The sequence below is a fragment of the Felis catus genome, chromosome B2 (genome assembly GCF_018350175.1).
Source record: "Felis catus isolate Fca126 chromosome B2, F.catus_Fca126_mat1.0, whole genome shotgun sequence".
Classification (NCBI taxonomy): Eukaryota; Metazoa; Chordata; class Mammalia; order Carnivora; family Felidae; genus Felis; species Felis catus.
The window spans coordinates 31,870,416-31,886,774 of record NC_058372.1 but is presented as its reverse complement, the minus strand read 5'-3'; the positions used below and the strand labels follow the sequence as shown (position 1 = coordinate 31,886,774).

The following is a 16,359-nucleotide window of genomic DNA, read 5'->3' as shown; positions in this document are numbered from 1 at the left end:
AATTTTCTACCTCATGGAGAAACACTGGGGAAAAGCTACATTGAAAAAGATACAGATATGATAGATGATAGCAGATATAGATATAGTTATAGATATAGATATATAGATGATAGATAGATAGATAGATAGAAATTTGTGTGTGTGTGTGTGTGTGTACCTCTAGCCTTATTCTTCAGTTTAGATTTGTGGAGTTACTATCTGGATGTTCTTTCTGGATGTTTTCTAAATTTCACCTGTGAATTCCTTTCTTGCTTATATCCAGACTATAACCCCAATCCTTTGGTATAGAAGAAAGAACATAAACTTTGAAATTAGCCTTATCCTGTCTCACTAGCTAATGTGATCTTCTTCACATTAAGTCACAGTTTCCTCAACTCTAAAATAAGAACAATAATGCATGTGTGATAGAGATGTTGTGGGGACTGACAAGGGAAGTACCTGTCAAAATACCTGGCAGTTAGCAAGAGCCAGCAAGTGTCAATTTCCCTTCCCTGGCTTTCTTGCAGACTCTGCAGAAGCAAGTTTTTTTCTGTTTTGTTTTTCTCCCATATTTGGAAGCAGACCCCCTACCCACAGAACTGCTCTCAGAACCAGCCTCTCCACCCCCAAGTTGCCCCCTTGCTGTTCAGTGTTCTCTCTGCACTCAACTTTTAATTCTGGCCAAACCTTTGGTGAAATCACTGTGGGGTTCTGCAGGGTCTATTTGCAAGACCAGACAACGATGGAAAAGCAGGAGGATACTGGGGAGTCAGGCTGAGTGGGGGGAGATGCATTCAAGAACAGCAGATCAGTGGCTTTGGTCGCTGTGGTTGGAATGAAGTCCAGAAAAGGATGCAGAATTTTAAGGGGAAGAAATCTAAGCAGAGGGTCATGGCCAGTCTCAGCACCCGGTCGCTGAATAGATCCTAGGGAACTGGGGGCCAAGTAAGGAGAACTCTTTATGGAAGGCAGTAGGTGAACCAGAAACCTGACACAGAAACCAAAGGGTGTAGGGGGATTGAGTAGTGTTTGTTCTTTCTCAAATCAAGGACATAGAACACAATGTCATGGTAACCACGGATCTGGGAGAACACCCATCATTCTGTGTCCCATTAAAGGGCATGAAGGTCCCCTCTGACAGGGATGCAGGACTTGCTGGCCCTCTCTTAGTAACTTTTCAGCTCTCATTTCCCTGGAGTTGGAGTTAAAAGCATACATGCATCCGACTTCAGCTCAGGTCATGATCTCACGGCTCATGGGTTCGAGTCCCACGCCAGGCTCTGTGCCGACAGCTCAGAGCCTGGAGCCTGCTTCAGATTCTGTGTCTCCCTCTTTCTTAGCCCCTCCCCCACTCACACTCTGTCTCTGTCTCTCTCTCTCAAAAATAAAGATTTAAAAAAATTTTTAAAAAAAAGCATACACGCAAACTTAGGAAACCTTAAAAACTGGGTTTGTCTTTGTTTTTGTCTTTTTGAGAGAGAAGAAAAGGGATGAGCAAAACTGTCTCCTTTTTGTAGCAACTCTGGGTGAGAAGCAAAGACTAGGCAGGAAGAGAGGTAATAATCATTTTGGGAGGAACTCTCTGTCTCCACAACCTGCCTGAATGGGGAAGCCAGTTCCAACATACACACTGCCGGGGGCAGAAGAGGACAAAGTATTCATTGATTGAATCCTGTTACATTGTCATGGTCTCAGAAATCATAACAGAAGCTGACTCTCTGAGGTCTGACAGTTGAACTGATAGAAGAGTACTTCAGCAACACTCCTTTTTCAAACCAACACCTGGCAAAAATTCTTATCCCTGGAGAATAAATTCCTTTTCTACTCCAACCTCAAATCCTACATTAGCCTACCTGATGAGAGTAGCTATGTCCTCGTTTGGTAAACACAAGCGAGGAATATTATGTATGAATGTTTCCTAGCTCTTCTCACTTGCACAAGGAACTACGCTTATCTTGACCACCTTAGGTTGACGTGAGGCCTCACTGCAAGTGACAGGCCTGGTACCTCAGGGAGAGGGGTCTGCTGGCACGGTGGGCATGAGGGGAGAAGGTGGTTGATGGAATCCCGAGACAACACGGTATAGCAGAGAAACATGGACTTTGGAACCCATGATTCAGGCCAAGTTCAGGCTCTGTGAGCCTCTGCTTTCTCTTCTATTAAGTGGGCATAATAGAATCTAATGATAAAGCATTATATGTTGTAGGAATCATGAGACGATGTATGTAATGTACTAAGCACAGGGCTTGGAAAATAGAAAATGCCTAGAGTATGTTAGCTCTTACTATCTCCCTGTATGGCCAGAGAGATTTTGTCTCCCATTCATGAGGTGACCACTTGTCCCAATTTGCCTGAGATTTCCCCCTATTTATAGCTAAAACTCCTCAGTCCTGGATAAGCCAGGGGTGGCTGGTTACCCTACTTTTACCACACCTTGGTGATACGCCCATCTCAACCTCAGCTCCCAGGCCTGCCAGCCCCACGGCAGAGCTGATGATCCTTTTGTTGGGATCTGTGCTGAGGTACCTGGGATGGATGCAAATGCCAAGAGGTAGTTTAACCATCATTTATGCTTATATGTAAATTATTTCCCCAGGCACTGGGCAGGTTAAGGTTATAAAGAACAAGACACAGGGGCACCTGGGTGACTCAGGTGGTTAAGTGTCTGATTCCTGATCTCAGCTCAGGTCTTGATCTCAGGGTCGTGAGTTCGAGCCTCCCATTGGGCTCTGCAGTAGGTGTGAAGCTTACTTCAAACAAACAAACAAACAAACAAACAAACAAACAAGACACAGTTCCCACCTCACAAAGGAGATGTAAGAGACATAGGGGGTAAAACTGAGGAGGAAGGAAGCGCTTAAGTGTGAACTGAAAAACTGAAGTTGTCTAATTGTTCATAGGGAGAGTCCTCCCTCCAAAGCTGATGAGCAGATCAGCTACAATAGAGAGGCCACTTTAACTCAACGCCAGACACTCCCACTGGAGTCTGGAGACAGGGCTGTGGTTGGATTGGAGGTGGGTAGTGCACAGTCAGAAGCTCAATGAGGTCCTTTGGAAATTGTGTGTATGTATCATGGGAGGTGGAGGGACAGTCAGAAAGGTCTTTGTAGCGGAGGGAACAAGTTGCTCTTCGAAATTATGTGTGATTTGCTGATGGGGGAAAGAGGATATTCCGGGCAGAGAAGACAGCGTGTGCCAAGGCCCGATGGCGCTAAGCAGCATGAGAGAATCTGGGAAGGCCTATCTTTTGCTCTGAGTTGAGTACAGAGTTCAAGGAAGGGAAAATGAGAAATATAACCTTGTAGAGGTCACAAGGGTTAGATAGAGGCCTTGCAAAGGAGTTTAAACCTGAAGGGTAATAATAAGCAACATGATCAGATTTCTTTTCTGAAAGATCTCTCTGGCAGCTACAGTGTGGGGGATGGATACGATGAAAATGAGACTGTGGACAGAAAACCAGTGAGCAGAGATTTGTGACAGATCAGCCTCACAGGGGCACTGATAGGAGAGAAGTGATGGAGGAAGGGTCAACAGGCCTTGACGGATGAACAGAGGAGGAGAGTGAGGGGGAGAAATCTAGATCTAGATCTAGATCACTGGGGCTCTGGCTCCAGTGACTGGGAGAATGATGGTACATTAATAATCCTGGCTCTGTTACTTATTTACTGTGCAACTGTTCCTGAGTAGCTCTGAGCCTCAGTGTCCTCATCTACGAAAGGGTGATGGGTACCTAACTCATGGTGTTCTTGTGAGGACTTGACCGTAAAGGCACTCGTAAGTGCCTGGCACATTAGTGAGTTCTCTAGGAGTGCTTGATACATAAATAGATAACTCACAGAGGCGCGTGTGTGGGAAAAGATGGGATGTCTTTGGAACATGTACCAAGTGCCAGGAACCCCCAGGACATTGCCATTTGGCAGCTGAGAACAGACTTGGAACTTTGGAGCAAGGTCTGGACAGAAACAGATTTTATGGGTGGGAATTGCCTCCAGAAGAATGGGTAAAATTGCCTAGAAATGTTGTGCAAATAAAGGAGAAGAGGACCAAGCAAGGTAACGTGAGGGACAACTTCTCAGTTGTTGGCTGAGGTAGGCTTTTGAGAAGAAAAGAGGAGCTGTCTGAAAAGTAGGAGAGCCAGGGGAAGCCACATGGGATGCTTCAGAGGTCAAGGGAGACAAGGACCTCTGTGTCATAAGGTGTAGTTCATGTTTCAAGACCTGAAGTATAGGAAAGTAAGAAGGAAAGAACAGAAAGATGGGAGGGTGGCCACAAGAATACCTGAAATATCCAGGAGTAAGTCATGGGTATCATGCTCACCAGGGGGCGCCAAAGACCCTCCGTGACTGGCAACAAGTGCCTCTGAACTCCAGCTGCTGGGGCAGCCTTGTTGGTTTCCTTCACTCCTGCCAGTCAGCCAGGTGGCATGCCTTTAGTCAACGAACTATCAAACTTCCATGACTCTGCTCTTCCTGTGGTGTGTGGAGAACGATCCCATCTATTTTTATCTCCTACATAGTTTTCACATTTTTCCACTCTCTTCACCTACATTGCCGTCTCTCCACTCCAAACCTCTATCTTCTTATAGGAACTGCTTTCTAAATAATCACTCTTCATTCCTTCTTGATGCCCCACCCACCCAACATGGTTCTTCCTGCTGCAATTTATTCAAAAGATGTGTCTCCTGGCACTTCACCAGCCCACAGTATTGGAATTCGAGGGTAGTAGTTCTTGGAGCCAGAGATTGCTGGGTTCAATTCCCACCTCAGCACTCACTAGCTCATGCTGCAACTTAGGGCAAGTTCCTTAAGCCGTCTGTGCCTCATTTCTTCATCTGTTAAATGGAGATTAGACTTACTTCATAGGACATAATGAAGACAAAATGAGTTGTTTTCAGTATACTGTTTGGCATAGTGAGTGTTCAATAAATGTGAGCTATAATTAAAGCCTTTAGGATAAAATTTCACATCTTTATTGTGGCCTAAATGCTCTGCCTGTTGGTCTAGCTCTGCCTTCTGGTCTTACCTGGAAGCACTCACCCTTTCATTCATGCTGCTTCAGCATTCTGCAGTTTATCTCCACTATTTTTTCTTCGGGCAATGTTCTGCCTGTTTCCCCTCCTCCTGGAAACAGCACAACACTTCTCATCCTTCTGAGATGTCAGAATGGATCTGAGCTTAGAGATCTCTCAGATAAACACCCTCTAGGCTTTTTACAAATCTTTGCATGTTGTGGGGCTAGAAGTACTTACGGTTTTTCTTAAAAACTGTGATTGGGGGCACCTGGGTGGCTCAGTTGGTTGAGCATCCGACTTCAGCTCAGGTCATGATCTTGCGGTTTGAGTTCAAACCCCACATCAGACTCCCTGCTGTCAGCCTGTCAGCGCAGAGCCTGCTTCAGATCCTCTGTCTCCCTCTCTCCACCCCTCCCCTGCTTGCACTCTCAAAAACAAACATTAAAAAAAAAAAAACAAAAAAAACACCTCATTTGTTGCCTAATGTTGTCCCCACCCCCATAAACTAGGGGGCCAGCAAGCTATCCCATTCAGTGCTGGAGATCAGCTAGCAGGATTTTGCAGAGCTTGAACTAAGCTTATGATCCAGGACAGGGGAAAGAAGCAAAGATGTGAGATCATTGAAACATCAGATCAGTTCCCTACCAGTGGCATACAGTAAGGATTAAGTGTCTGGGACAACTGTCATGCCCTTATCTTGGAGCCCATCAGCACCATGTACCATGAGAGTTAGTAATTCAACTCTATTGACAGAGCAAGCTTCGTGAAGGCAGGCAGGGCTTGTTCTCTATTTTCACCCCACATCACCCGACTTTGGCAGTATCTAGGTCTATTGACCTAATAGTTTATTGAAAAATAAGAGGCAAGCCGGGGAGTCCAGAAAATGTTGACTGAATAAAAGCTCCCACAGGAGCCATTAGAGGCAGTAGAGCCCATGGCTTCAAGAACTGGGAAGAGCACGGGAGGAACACCCACAGGAAGGCTCCACGTTTGTGTCCCTCTAGTCAGGCTGGAGATTGGTTATGCTGGAAGACAGGAATTTCAACCAAGGTAGCACTCAATCGGACTCCTGAAATTTAATAACATGCTGAAAGGGTACTATGGGATAGAGTACACCTGGGGCTTGGATCAGTAAATTAATCTAAGGTTAAAAGTAAATCAAAGGACAGAATGGCCCAAACTGAAGCAAAGGTCAGGGACCACAGCAAGGATTATCAAAAACCTGAGTCTTGGGAAATCCATACACATTTGCAAATGGCCCAATGTGGCAGGGTGGGAGGTAACGCAGGTCTATCTCTGGCTGTTCTGCAATCCAGGCAATGAGCTCCCTCCCCTTTGCTTAACTGCCTTTAGTGGTGTTCTCAGTTTAGGTTGAGGTATACTAAGGTACCACCAAAGACACTACGTTGGAAACTCACCTTTTGATGGTTAAAATTCATTTTCCCAGACTATAATAAAAGTCTTAGGAGTACATGCACAGAAGGGGATGCAGCCATACTGCCTTAAGATTCTGCAACTAGCCTCCCCCAAACTAATCCAACTCAAACCTTGTATTTTTGAAACAAGATGTAATCTTGCACATATAGACATCCATCATCTCAATGTTTATTTATTCCTTCTTAGATTTAATTCCTATCCTACCTCCACAACAAACTTTATTAAGAATATTCAGAGCTTCCTGGGTGGCTCTATCAGTTGTGTCCTACTCTGGATTTTGGCTCAGGTGATTATCTCGTGGTTCAAGCACCATGTTGGGCTCTGCACTGACAGCACAGCATGGAACCTGCTTGGGATTCTGTCTCCCCCTCTGCCCCTCCCCCACTTCCTCTCAAAAATAAGCCAATAAAAAAGTATGTCCAGGGGCGCCTGGGTGGCTCAGTTGGTTAAGTTCCAACTCTTGATTTTGGCTCTCAGGTCACGATCTCAGTTTGTGAGATCAAGCCCCATGTCAGGCTCCACACCAGGAGCACGAGAGCCTGCTGGGGATTCTGTCCTTCCCCTGCTCATGTTTTCACAATAAACATTAAAAAACAAGTGTCCAAATTTCCCAAATCTTTTCTATCACTCCTCATGAGAACCAGAGCTCAAAGAAATCCAGAGTTACTGAGTTCCACAATTCAGTTGGCTAAAGGCCAAATCAGGGGTCTCCTCTCCTTTAAACTAAGGGCTTTCCAAAAATCTTAAAAAGTGGTTCTCAACCCTAACTTGTGCATCACTGTCTCCTGAACTTCCAAACATTGCCCAAACCCCAATTTAATGAGAATTCATAAAGACAGTATCCCGAAATTGTTACAGTATTTTAAGAAAGCTTTACTGGAGACTTAGTAGGTGTTAAGGGTGGAAAACCCCTTGCTACAGTTCAATTTGCTTCCAAAATCTTCCCTACCTTCTCCAAACCAGATTATACCCTACACCTTGTTTCTGGCAACACTTATGGCAGAATAGACCATTTTCTCTACATTAACATCCAGACCTTACATCAAGTTTGCTATGATGGTCTGTTATACTAAGCTATAAAGGTCTTTTACTTTTGTGGTTAGTCCCCAGTTCCAGAACCCATGTATCACAGTACCCTGAACTATATATACAGTCTCTCATTAAGACAGGGCATTAAATTTAGGGAGGTTTGTTTTTTTTTTGGGGGGGGGGAGGGAGTAGTGCATGCCACGTGGGGAAGGGTCAGAAAGGGAGACAGAATCTGAAGTGGACTACATGGGGATTGAACCCATGAACCAGGAGACCATGATGTGAGCTGTAGTTGGATGGTCAACTGACTGAGCCACCCAGATGCCCTGAAGAGGAGTTTTTATCATCTGAATTTGGCAAAAATTGCTGGATTGCATTTTATTAATAAACTGCAGGGCTCTGTAAATCTGGAATTTGAGGGTAAGGAGAAAATTTCAAAAGCAAGCACAACTGCCTTCTCAAGTCAGATGCAGAATACAAAAAAATACCTGCCATTGGCTACCATCCATTTGGTTTGTGTGTTCAGGAAATAATCCACATACAGCACTAAAGAGGAAAATCTCAGAACCTATCGAGTTCTAAACCTATGAAGATTATTTCCAAGGATTACTTTACAAAAAGCAGATGAATTTACCACAGGAACAGCTAACCTGGTTTAAAAACTAAGAGACAATCCAACTACAGGAGGGCTCTTCTGTTTTGTCACCTCAGGAATATTTTCCTCAGATTTCTCAATTATATCATTCTCCTTTTGTAACACTACAAAAGCAAACACTATTAAGGTAACTCAAAATTTGAATAATATTTTCTTTATTTACAAGTTAGAATCAACAGACAAAGAAAGACAATCCAGGGGACCAAATGGGGAGATGACTGAAACCCCCAGGGGCCCCAAATGGAGCAGAAGGAAAAGGGAAAACAGAGTAGAAAAAAAAAAGTCAACGTAAAAAAAGAGCTCCCCCTTTTTCCCTCCCCATGGAGGCTGAGGGGACCATGGCCCCACACCCCTCAGCCTTACCTAGCTTAAAATAAATTAGAACAAACAACCTCAAAACAGGGCCTTTACAAGTGAACAGGGCAGCTATGGCCTCAGGTAACCCCGTATCAGGGCCTTTGCCCACTCCCACCCTGTACCCCTGCCCCACCCCAGTCATTTTGAATGGGGCTCTAAGCCCAAGAGGTCACTCTCAATGTGGCTGGAACTCAATCTTATTTTGTCCATTTATGTCCCTCCTTCAGTAAATGTCCCTGCACCCCTCCCCCGTGCAGAGCCAGCTCTCCTACAGTGGGGGGGGAGGGGGATGAGATGAGGAAGTGTCACAGCAAGGGGGGGAAAGGGTGGGGCAGGGTGGTCTAGGGGTCCGGTCCTGCGGAGCCTCCTGCCCCATCTGGCCTGGCCCCTTAGCCTGAGTCTGAATCACTGGTGTCTGAAGAAGAGGATGATGAAGAGGAGGAACTGGAATCTGAGCTGGAGCTGGAAGCGCTGAGGCGTGACACTGCTACTTGCTGTGCCGACGATGAGGACTCCGTTTTCTCACTTGCTGCAGAATAAGGTTGAAGGTTAAAGAGTTGAAGTCTGATCTCCATTTATCAAGAAGACTAGAGGAGAATATAGCAAATTTGTGCTAGCTTTCAGGATACTCACCTTTCTTGGGGGGCTTTTTGGTGGAATTGAGCTGCCCACTAACATCCTGTAACCTCTTTTCTAGTTCCCGCTTCTTTTCCAAAGCCAGCTCCTCCTTTGTCTTTCCCACAGGTTTCTTAATGGCTAGAAAAAGAAACATTTCAGGCCTAAGATTGCAAGTATCTAGTTGTAGTGCACCTAGTGTTGTTCTCAAGTTCCTTTCTTGAAGAGCAGGAAGTGACAAACGTATCCCGCCTCCCTGGAAGTGGACAATCATGAGTGCGTCAAGCATACCCAGCTCACTACCCCTTCTCCAACTACATGAGGATTACTAGATTAATGTGGTACAATTTATTGCATACTCACTATAGGGCTTCCGAGGTTTCTTTCTTAGGCAGGAAAGGACATAGCGCTCAAGCTCTCGAAGCGTGGATGGCTTGAGGGTTTCAAAATCAATCTCAATCTCTTCTGGGTTTGAGTCACGTAAAGAAGGCTCCCTGGCCTGGATTATGTGCACAACTCGACCCAGTTTCTCCCCAGGTAATTTGTTGATGTCCAAACTCAACTGCCGTTTTTCATCGTAACTCATGGGTCTGCTTTCTTCTTCTTCCTCTGAATCATAGCCTGTAGGCAGGGCAGGTGGAGCGGTCTTTGTGGCCTTTTTGGGCAGTCTACAGGCAAAAAAAAAAAATTGTCAATTAGGGAAGCATCACTAACTCCCAACACATTCCCACTGTCCAATTCAGGAATCCAAACTCTCTTTCGGAATTATACAGGCCAAGCATTTTACATTTAATCTGGGCTTTGAGAACTAGACATTGGTATACTGGCCCGAATCCATCTTTTTGCTCCCTAAAACGCTACTAACACACACCACTGCGGAAAACAAGAATTGTATAGACTGGTATGGAGAAAAGGAACAGACAAACTAGGGAACAAATCAGGCCTGCCAACTGTTTTGTGCAAGTAAACTTTTATTGGCGCAGTCATACCTATGCTTCCGTGTGGTCTTTGGCTGCTTCTTCTGCATGACACGGGACAAAAATCTGTTTGTTACACCTGACCACTTACAGAAAAGCTGTGCTGCCCTCTGGGTTAGATAAAACTCGGCAAGGAGTGGGAGAAAGCATCCTCCCCTGGAGATTACAGAAATAGCCAAGCCCATCTCTGCTTCTCACCCTCTCAGAACTTACTTGGTGCCACTTCCTCCAGAAGGTCCAAAGCCAGGGGGACCTAGTGTAGCAGCACTGCCACCCCCACTGCCACTTGCTTTCTTGGACTTCTTGGGCTGAGATGGGCGAGGTGCCCGAGTTCCCTTGTCCTCTTCATCAACCCCAGCTCGGCCGCGATGCTTCTCTGCCTTCCGTTTCTTCTTTTTCTCTTTTTTTTCTCTCTTCCGCTTTGGCTTGGATATTGGGCCTTGGGACAGGGCAGCCAGTTGTTCATGTACTGCCCGGAGCTGGAGAAAAAAGAATCAGGTGCACCATGGGAAAAATAAAGTAGAATCAAAAGGAGTTAGAGGAAAAAAAGGGCAAAAACAGGACACCAATGTCTTACAAAATAAACGGATTATAGTGACAAAATACCTGTTCCTGTAGTTCAGCCAATCTATGAGCCCTTTCTTCCTCAGAGTCTGAGCTTTCACTCTCTTCTTCTTCCTCTTCATCCTCCTCATCTTCTTCCTCTTCTTCCTCAGAAGAGCTCTCACTGCTACTTTCTTCGCTGGAGGACTCTGAAGAGGATTTGGCCAACCCAGGTGGCAAGGCAGTAGAGACTGGTAAAGGCCCTGGTTCCAGTGGTTCATCTGGCATCTTGGCATAACGGAACTCAAATACATCCTAGGAGTAAAAAAGCACATTCAAAACCATGCTAGTGAATTGTGCCCTGGTATTTTTTTGAGTATATTTGAGAGAGAAGGCACACGTGAGGGAGGGGCAGAGAGGAAAGAGAATTCCAAGCAGACTCCACTCAGCAAATTGTGCCCTGATTATACCCAGCCAATTAGTGATGTAGTTGGTATAGTTCCAGTTTGTTAACAATGCATACTGAAAGATCCTCATAATGAGGTTGTGTAGCAAATGACAAAACCTCTGCCCAGACCCATTTGTTCTTCAAATTTCAATTGTGCCACTCACCTGCAGCTTTCGTGCCATGGCCACAACATCGTGGTCTGGGGGATTGTACTTATAGCAGTTGGAGAACATAAGCCGCACATCAGCAGCGAACTCCTGTGCATCCCGGTAATCACGATTCTCCATCTTCCGCTGCAGAAGGAGGCAGCATCAGAAGCTGCACAGGCAGGGAGACTCACCTTTCCCTGCCAACCCCAGACACCACAAGAGTAGCCCTCTCTTGAGAGCACAATAGGGATGACCTTAAAGATCTATGCCCTGGGGTTCAAGTTTGAAGTCAAAGAAATTTGGGTGGGTTGAAGAAATGTCTACATCTAGAAAAAAAACCATTTCTAAGTGATAGGGGTGAGTGGCCTCTGACTATCCTTCCAACGCCATACTCCCCTAACCCAATGCTCCGAAGTAGGACTTAAACGTACATGGATAGGATGGATCTAAAGACAGAACTCACCATACAGTTTGAAACTCCAAGAAATACAAACTCAATTATCAAGTACTTAGCCTTCTGCTCCATTACCATTTTGTAAAAAATAAAATACCAAGAATCAAGACTGCTGTATGCCCATAAGTGACCGATTGTTTTATTGAGCCCAAAGTTCCAATCACTGCCTGAGCATCCCATCTGCCCCATGCAGTGGGTACCTTGACAGTGCTGAGGTCCATGGGGTGCTTAATGATGTCATGGTAGTCATGCAGGCCAAGAGCAGAAGCGTCCACTGGTTTATAGAAAGGCCAGGCATAGGCAGCATGCTTCTTAGAGAGCAACTCTTTCAAAATGCCATTGCAATGTTTTAACTGTTCTGACAGCTTTCCTTTCTTGGAACTCTGGTGTTGTTGCTGAGAGTCAGGTAAGTCTTTGCGTGGGGGCTTGATAGGGCGGCCACTCTCTCTACGCATAGGGGGAAGACGTGCTGCCTTAGGCTCCAGACTCCCAGGGGGGCTAGCTGGGGAACCAGGAGCCAGGATGGCTGTAGGAGTAGGTGTGGTAGTATCTGCTTTCCGCTTTACGCCTTTTTTCTGCAGAAAAAAAACACAAGATGGGAGCCTTTTACCCCAGGGTCCACCTCATCCGAGTCCTTTCCCTTCCCAACGCCCAAAAGAACTCCACAGATCTGTTACCTTGGCAAGGGGCTGGGCTGGGGGAGCTGCAGAGACTGCAAGGAGCGGGGGTCCAGCTGAGTGTAAAGACTTGAGAAGGGGAGAAGAGATGACCGACGGATGGGGAATGTTGAGAACAGTGGTAGGTATCTCAGGTGGTGGAGTATATAGGGCTGTGTGAGACACAGAAGAAACAGCAGGCACCTGATGGGCACTTGTAATACTGCCCTGGAGTGCTAAAAAAAAAAAAAAAAAAAAAGTAGTAAGAAAAAGATTAGTTCTATTACCATCTCCGTCTTTTGGTCTCCATTAGCAAAACTGCCTGCCACTCTTCCTACCTGCCAATTTGGCCCCCTTCTTGTGGCTGTTCTTAGGGATGGTCACCACAAGCTCTTGTTCCTCTTGTGGCATCGATGCTACTTTCTGTAGAAAGATCTTTTCTAATGTTTGTGCCATCAGGACAATATCATCAGTGGGCTACAGGGAACACAAACAGAAAGGTTCAAATGCCAGCTAAAGACAAACCATTTTCCTGAGAGGAATTCCTAGCCCCAAGTATCAAAACTACCCAACTGCTCAGACAGACATCTCTGTCACCAAGTGCTGAAAATTACCTACACTGGGCCACTTATTTCCATGTTCTTCCCCAATTCTGTCCCTCAAAACACGGTAAAAAAAAAAAAATAAAAAAATAAGGGAATGAGAACGTCAAGGAGAATAGATTCTGCTCTACTCAGCTCTCTGGAGGTTTCTCTTTGAGAAACAGGGCCACCATCCCCAAGTATGAAAATGTTCTACTTAAATAACCTTTACCACTACATCTCTGAAGCCACATCACTTGTGTTCAGTGGTATCCTTTAGAATTCAGATTTTCTAAATCCTCCCTACTCTGAAAATACCTTCCACAGTAAAAAACAAACATTATGCCAGCAAAATATCTAGCAATATCAGAATCATTCTCTCTCCATCCACTAATAAACACACAGAAAAACTCACCTTGTTGTAGATGTAACAATTGGTGAACATGGTGTTAAAATCCTGCATACACTCTGAGGCAGCCCAGTAATAGTTGTTTTCAAGTCTCCTCTTAATAGTACCCATATCCATAGGTTGCTTTATTATTTTGTGATAATCCTAAAGAAAGAAATGCTAGGTCAGAACCACCGAAAGATAAATGCTGGTTTTCCTACGCAAACCACTGACCCCAGCAAACACACACATACACACCCCCTATGCATCAAAGTATGTAGTCCCCTAAACTGCGGCCCCAATTAAACTAAGGACTGAAAAATAATTGAATGGGATTCTTAGCACCCGCTGGGAGGCCCCTAGTGCCCTTCTCTAACCACCCACCTCCCTCCCAACTCTGGAAGGTTTCCCATCCTGTGACATTACCTCTGGGGCTGGCTATCCATGGGCTGCATGAGGGAGAGGAAGAAGCTAAGAATTTTGGCCACCGTGGTCCTCTCCCAACCTGGGGTGGGAATCTGTAAAATGGAGCCAGGGCACAAAAGTTAAGGAAGGACACATGGAGGGCACAATGAGAGATGCCAAGATAGCAAGCTGTTGGATCAATAATCACAAAGGACCAAGAATCCAGAAATTTGGTGGCTATCTGCCCTACAGGAGAGAGATGGGAACTCCCTAGGGGCCGCAGCACCTACACTAAGCAGCCCACCTCCACTCACACACATTCTTTTTCATTCCCAATACCTCCCCCCACTCCAATATCCCATCCCTACTCACCGGCAGACCCAGTTTGACTGCATCCACAGGCTGCCTGAAAGGCCATGCAAACTGATGTTTCCACAGAGCCTTCATCACCACCTTGTGCAGGTACTGCAGCTGGTTGGTAACCCGGCCTGGCTTTTTGGGATTGGACACCTCCGGGGGTGGTGGGTTGGCAGGGGTCAGTTGTAAAGCCGGCACTGAAGCCATTGTGGGGCTCTCAAATCCCTCATACAACAGGGAGGGCTTTCGAATCCTTTTCCCTGGTGCTGCTGCCTCTGGGCCCAGCCCCAGTAACCCTGCATTCCCCTCCCCAGGGAGCCTGTGAAATGGGAAACATAATTAGATGTAGTAATTTCATGTAAAAAAAACAAACAAAACAAAACCCAGTACAGCCAGTTACACGATACACCCAATAAATCCAGGCTTGAAACTTAGTGAGAGGTAATCAAACTTATGGAAATTATTCTTAACCGCAACCAATATCCAAACAGTCTGTGAAGCTTTTGTTCTTGCCCCACCTCCCCCCACTTCTAGTTCCTCCATTTTTAGTACACCTATTCCCAGCCCACCTTCTGGACTCTTGAAAAACTCTTATCATCTGCACTTCCACTTAAACGAGAGAAAAAAAAAAAAAAAAACCCCTTCCCAATGGGTTTCTGATAAAGCACAGCATAGCATTTGAACACCACAAGCTTTAGGGGATGGGACTTAAGCAAAATGGGTGGGGCTGAGAAGCTCAAAACCCAAGCTTCCTCCTCACTAGGGGCTAGGTGGTTGCCATGGTGGTAGGAGCCTGAGGGAAACGGGTGAAAAGAGAAAAGAGGAAGGGAACAAAACAGGGAGAAAATTTCATAAAATGCTGATGAAACACCTAAGAATCCATCTATCTGGGCACAAGAGATCACCATCCTCCCCACAAGCTCTCCTTAGTTTAAAGCAGAAAATGAACCAAAAATCTAACGGAAAACCTTACCAACTTAAAATTTCCGACAAGGAAGGGAGCATTTGTCAGACTTCATAGTCTGGAAAAACACAGCTACCAGACCCCAGAAATTATTCAAATTCATCTCCTTCCCCCAAAGAACTCAAATACAGAGCCGGCCCAATCCCCAGTCAAGGTCAGCAAGTTCCAGCCCAAGAGTGATAGAACACGCCTGACCCCGCCAAAAAAATAAAATTAACGGCTCTCACTCTAGCATCAGACTCTGGAAATCAGTGGCCAAGAGCGATTCAAATTTACACTCTTTGGTACTCCTCAGGACCCGGTGTTTCCCTAGGACCTAAGACTGGAGACATTACACCGAGATCTCATTGTTTACATCCGCAGAGCTGGACTAAAAAATCCTTAGCTCCACCCTCTTGCCCAAACGAAACTCTCAAAGCTATCAAAAACATCCCCTCCAAACAAAACGCACGCAAACCCCCGACCCAAAACTGACCCGGTCACTTAAAAGACAAATTCAATGACCTAGTCTGGACAGAACAACCCATAGCCAAAAGTAATCCCTCTACCCTACTGTGGGAATCTCCGTAGCCAGGCTGAGGCTCTATCACCATGGCAACCCTATAGATCAGATGTGGCCACGAAACACCCCAAAAGACCTATGACAAACCGTTGTTAGACGACAGACCCACCACCCGCAGGACCGGCAACCCACTCAACGTCGTCTTTTCCCATTACATTACGCTGCCAACCTAGCTCTGCCGGGCTACATCACGATTGGACCACGGCGGGAAAACTAACGTATAAATGGACAACCTATACTCCCGCCATACGCAGTGTCTGGCCGTCTACCACCGTTCCCAAACCGCCACCCAACCCCCCCCCCCGCGAGCCCCCGAGAGCTAACAGTCGCGCCGCGAAACAGCATCGCGCCAGAGTCGGTTCCGTTCTCCCTCCGAACCCGACATCCCACATTCCCGTGCCGCAACCCAACGTCCCCTTCCCACACGCGGATCGCGGGGACATACTTGCTGTGGGGAGTCACGTTTTGCAGCATCTTGACGACGGGGAACCGGCACTGCCCTCAGCCGCGAAAAGTCCGGATGGCCTCGGTTCCCCTTACCGCCCGGTCCAGCATAACCCGGGAAGTGCGGGGGGGGTGGAGGGCCGCTGCCCTTGGCCCTCCAGGCGATAACCCCCCCGCCGGGCCGGCGCGAAAACAATCTTCTTCGCTGCTTCTCGGAGAGCTCCCAGCAGCTTGGCGCGCTCCGCGGGAGGCGGACGGTGAGAAAATGGCGGCGGCCTCAGCAGAGGCGGGCGAGCGAGGGGGGACAGACTCCTCAAACACTAGGACGCCCCCAATCCCGGACACCGT

The 16,359-nt window shown here is 46.4% G+C and overlaps 1 protein-coding gene across 3 annotated transcripts; it reads right to left on the bottom strand.

The window, feature by feature from the left end:
- Positions 1-8,249: 8,249 nt before the first annotated feature.
- Positions 8,250-16,154, bottom strand: BRD2 (bromodomain containing 2). Of its 3 annotated transcripts, none has more exons than XM_023253811.2 (12): positions 16,013-16,154; positions 14,057-14,360; positions 13,307-13,444; positions 12,649-12,787; positions 12,332-12,546; positions 11,855-12,229; positions 11,216-11,344; positions 10,667-10,918; positions 10,274-10,539; positions 9,447-9,751; positions 9,102-9,224; positions 8,250-8,997 (listed from the first exon to the last, which is right to left on the bottom strand). In XM_023253811.2, exons 1-12 carry the CDS (start codon positions 16,039-16,041, stop codon positions 8,858-8,860), a joined length of 2,415 nt encoding a protein of 804 aa, XP_023109579.1. In that variant the 5' UTR covers positions 16,042-16,154; the 3' UTR covers positions 8,250-8,857. The 3 variants fall into 3 exon arrangements, with proteins under 3 accessions (XP_023109579.1, XP_023109581.1, XP_023109582.1); XM_023253813.2 differs by lacking the exon at positions 16,013-16,154 and adding an exon at positions 15,737-15,887; XM_023253814.2 differs by lacking the exon at positions 16,013-16,154 and adding an exon at positions 13,706-13,797 and having other exon boundaries at positions 14,057-14,199.
- Between the last annotated feature and the right edge of the window lie 205 nt (positions 16,155-16,359).

Coding starts and splice junctions, on each gene's coding strand:
- BRD2 (XM_023253811.2), bottom strand. CDS start 16,041: ATGCTGCAAAACGTGACTCCCCACAGCAA. Junction 10,919..11,215: donor CCATGGCACGAAAGCTGCAG/GTGAGTGGCACA, acceptor TTTTACTCCTAG/GATGTATTTGAGTTCCGTTA. Junction 9,225..9,446: donor GAAACCTCGGAAGCCCTATA/GTGAGTATGCAA, acceptor TTCTTTTTCTAG/CCATTAAGAAACCTGTGGGA.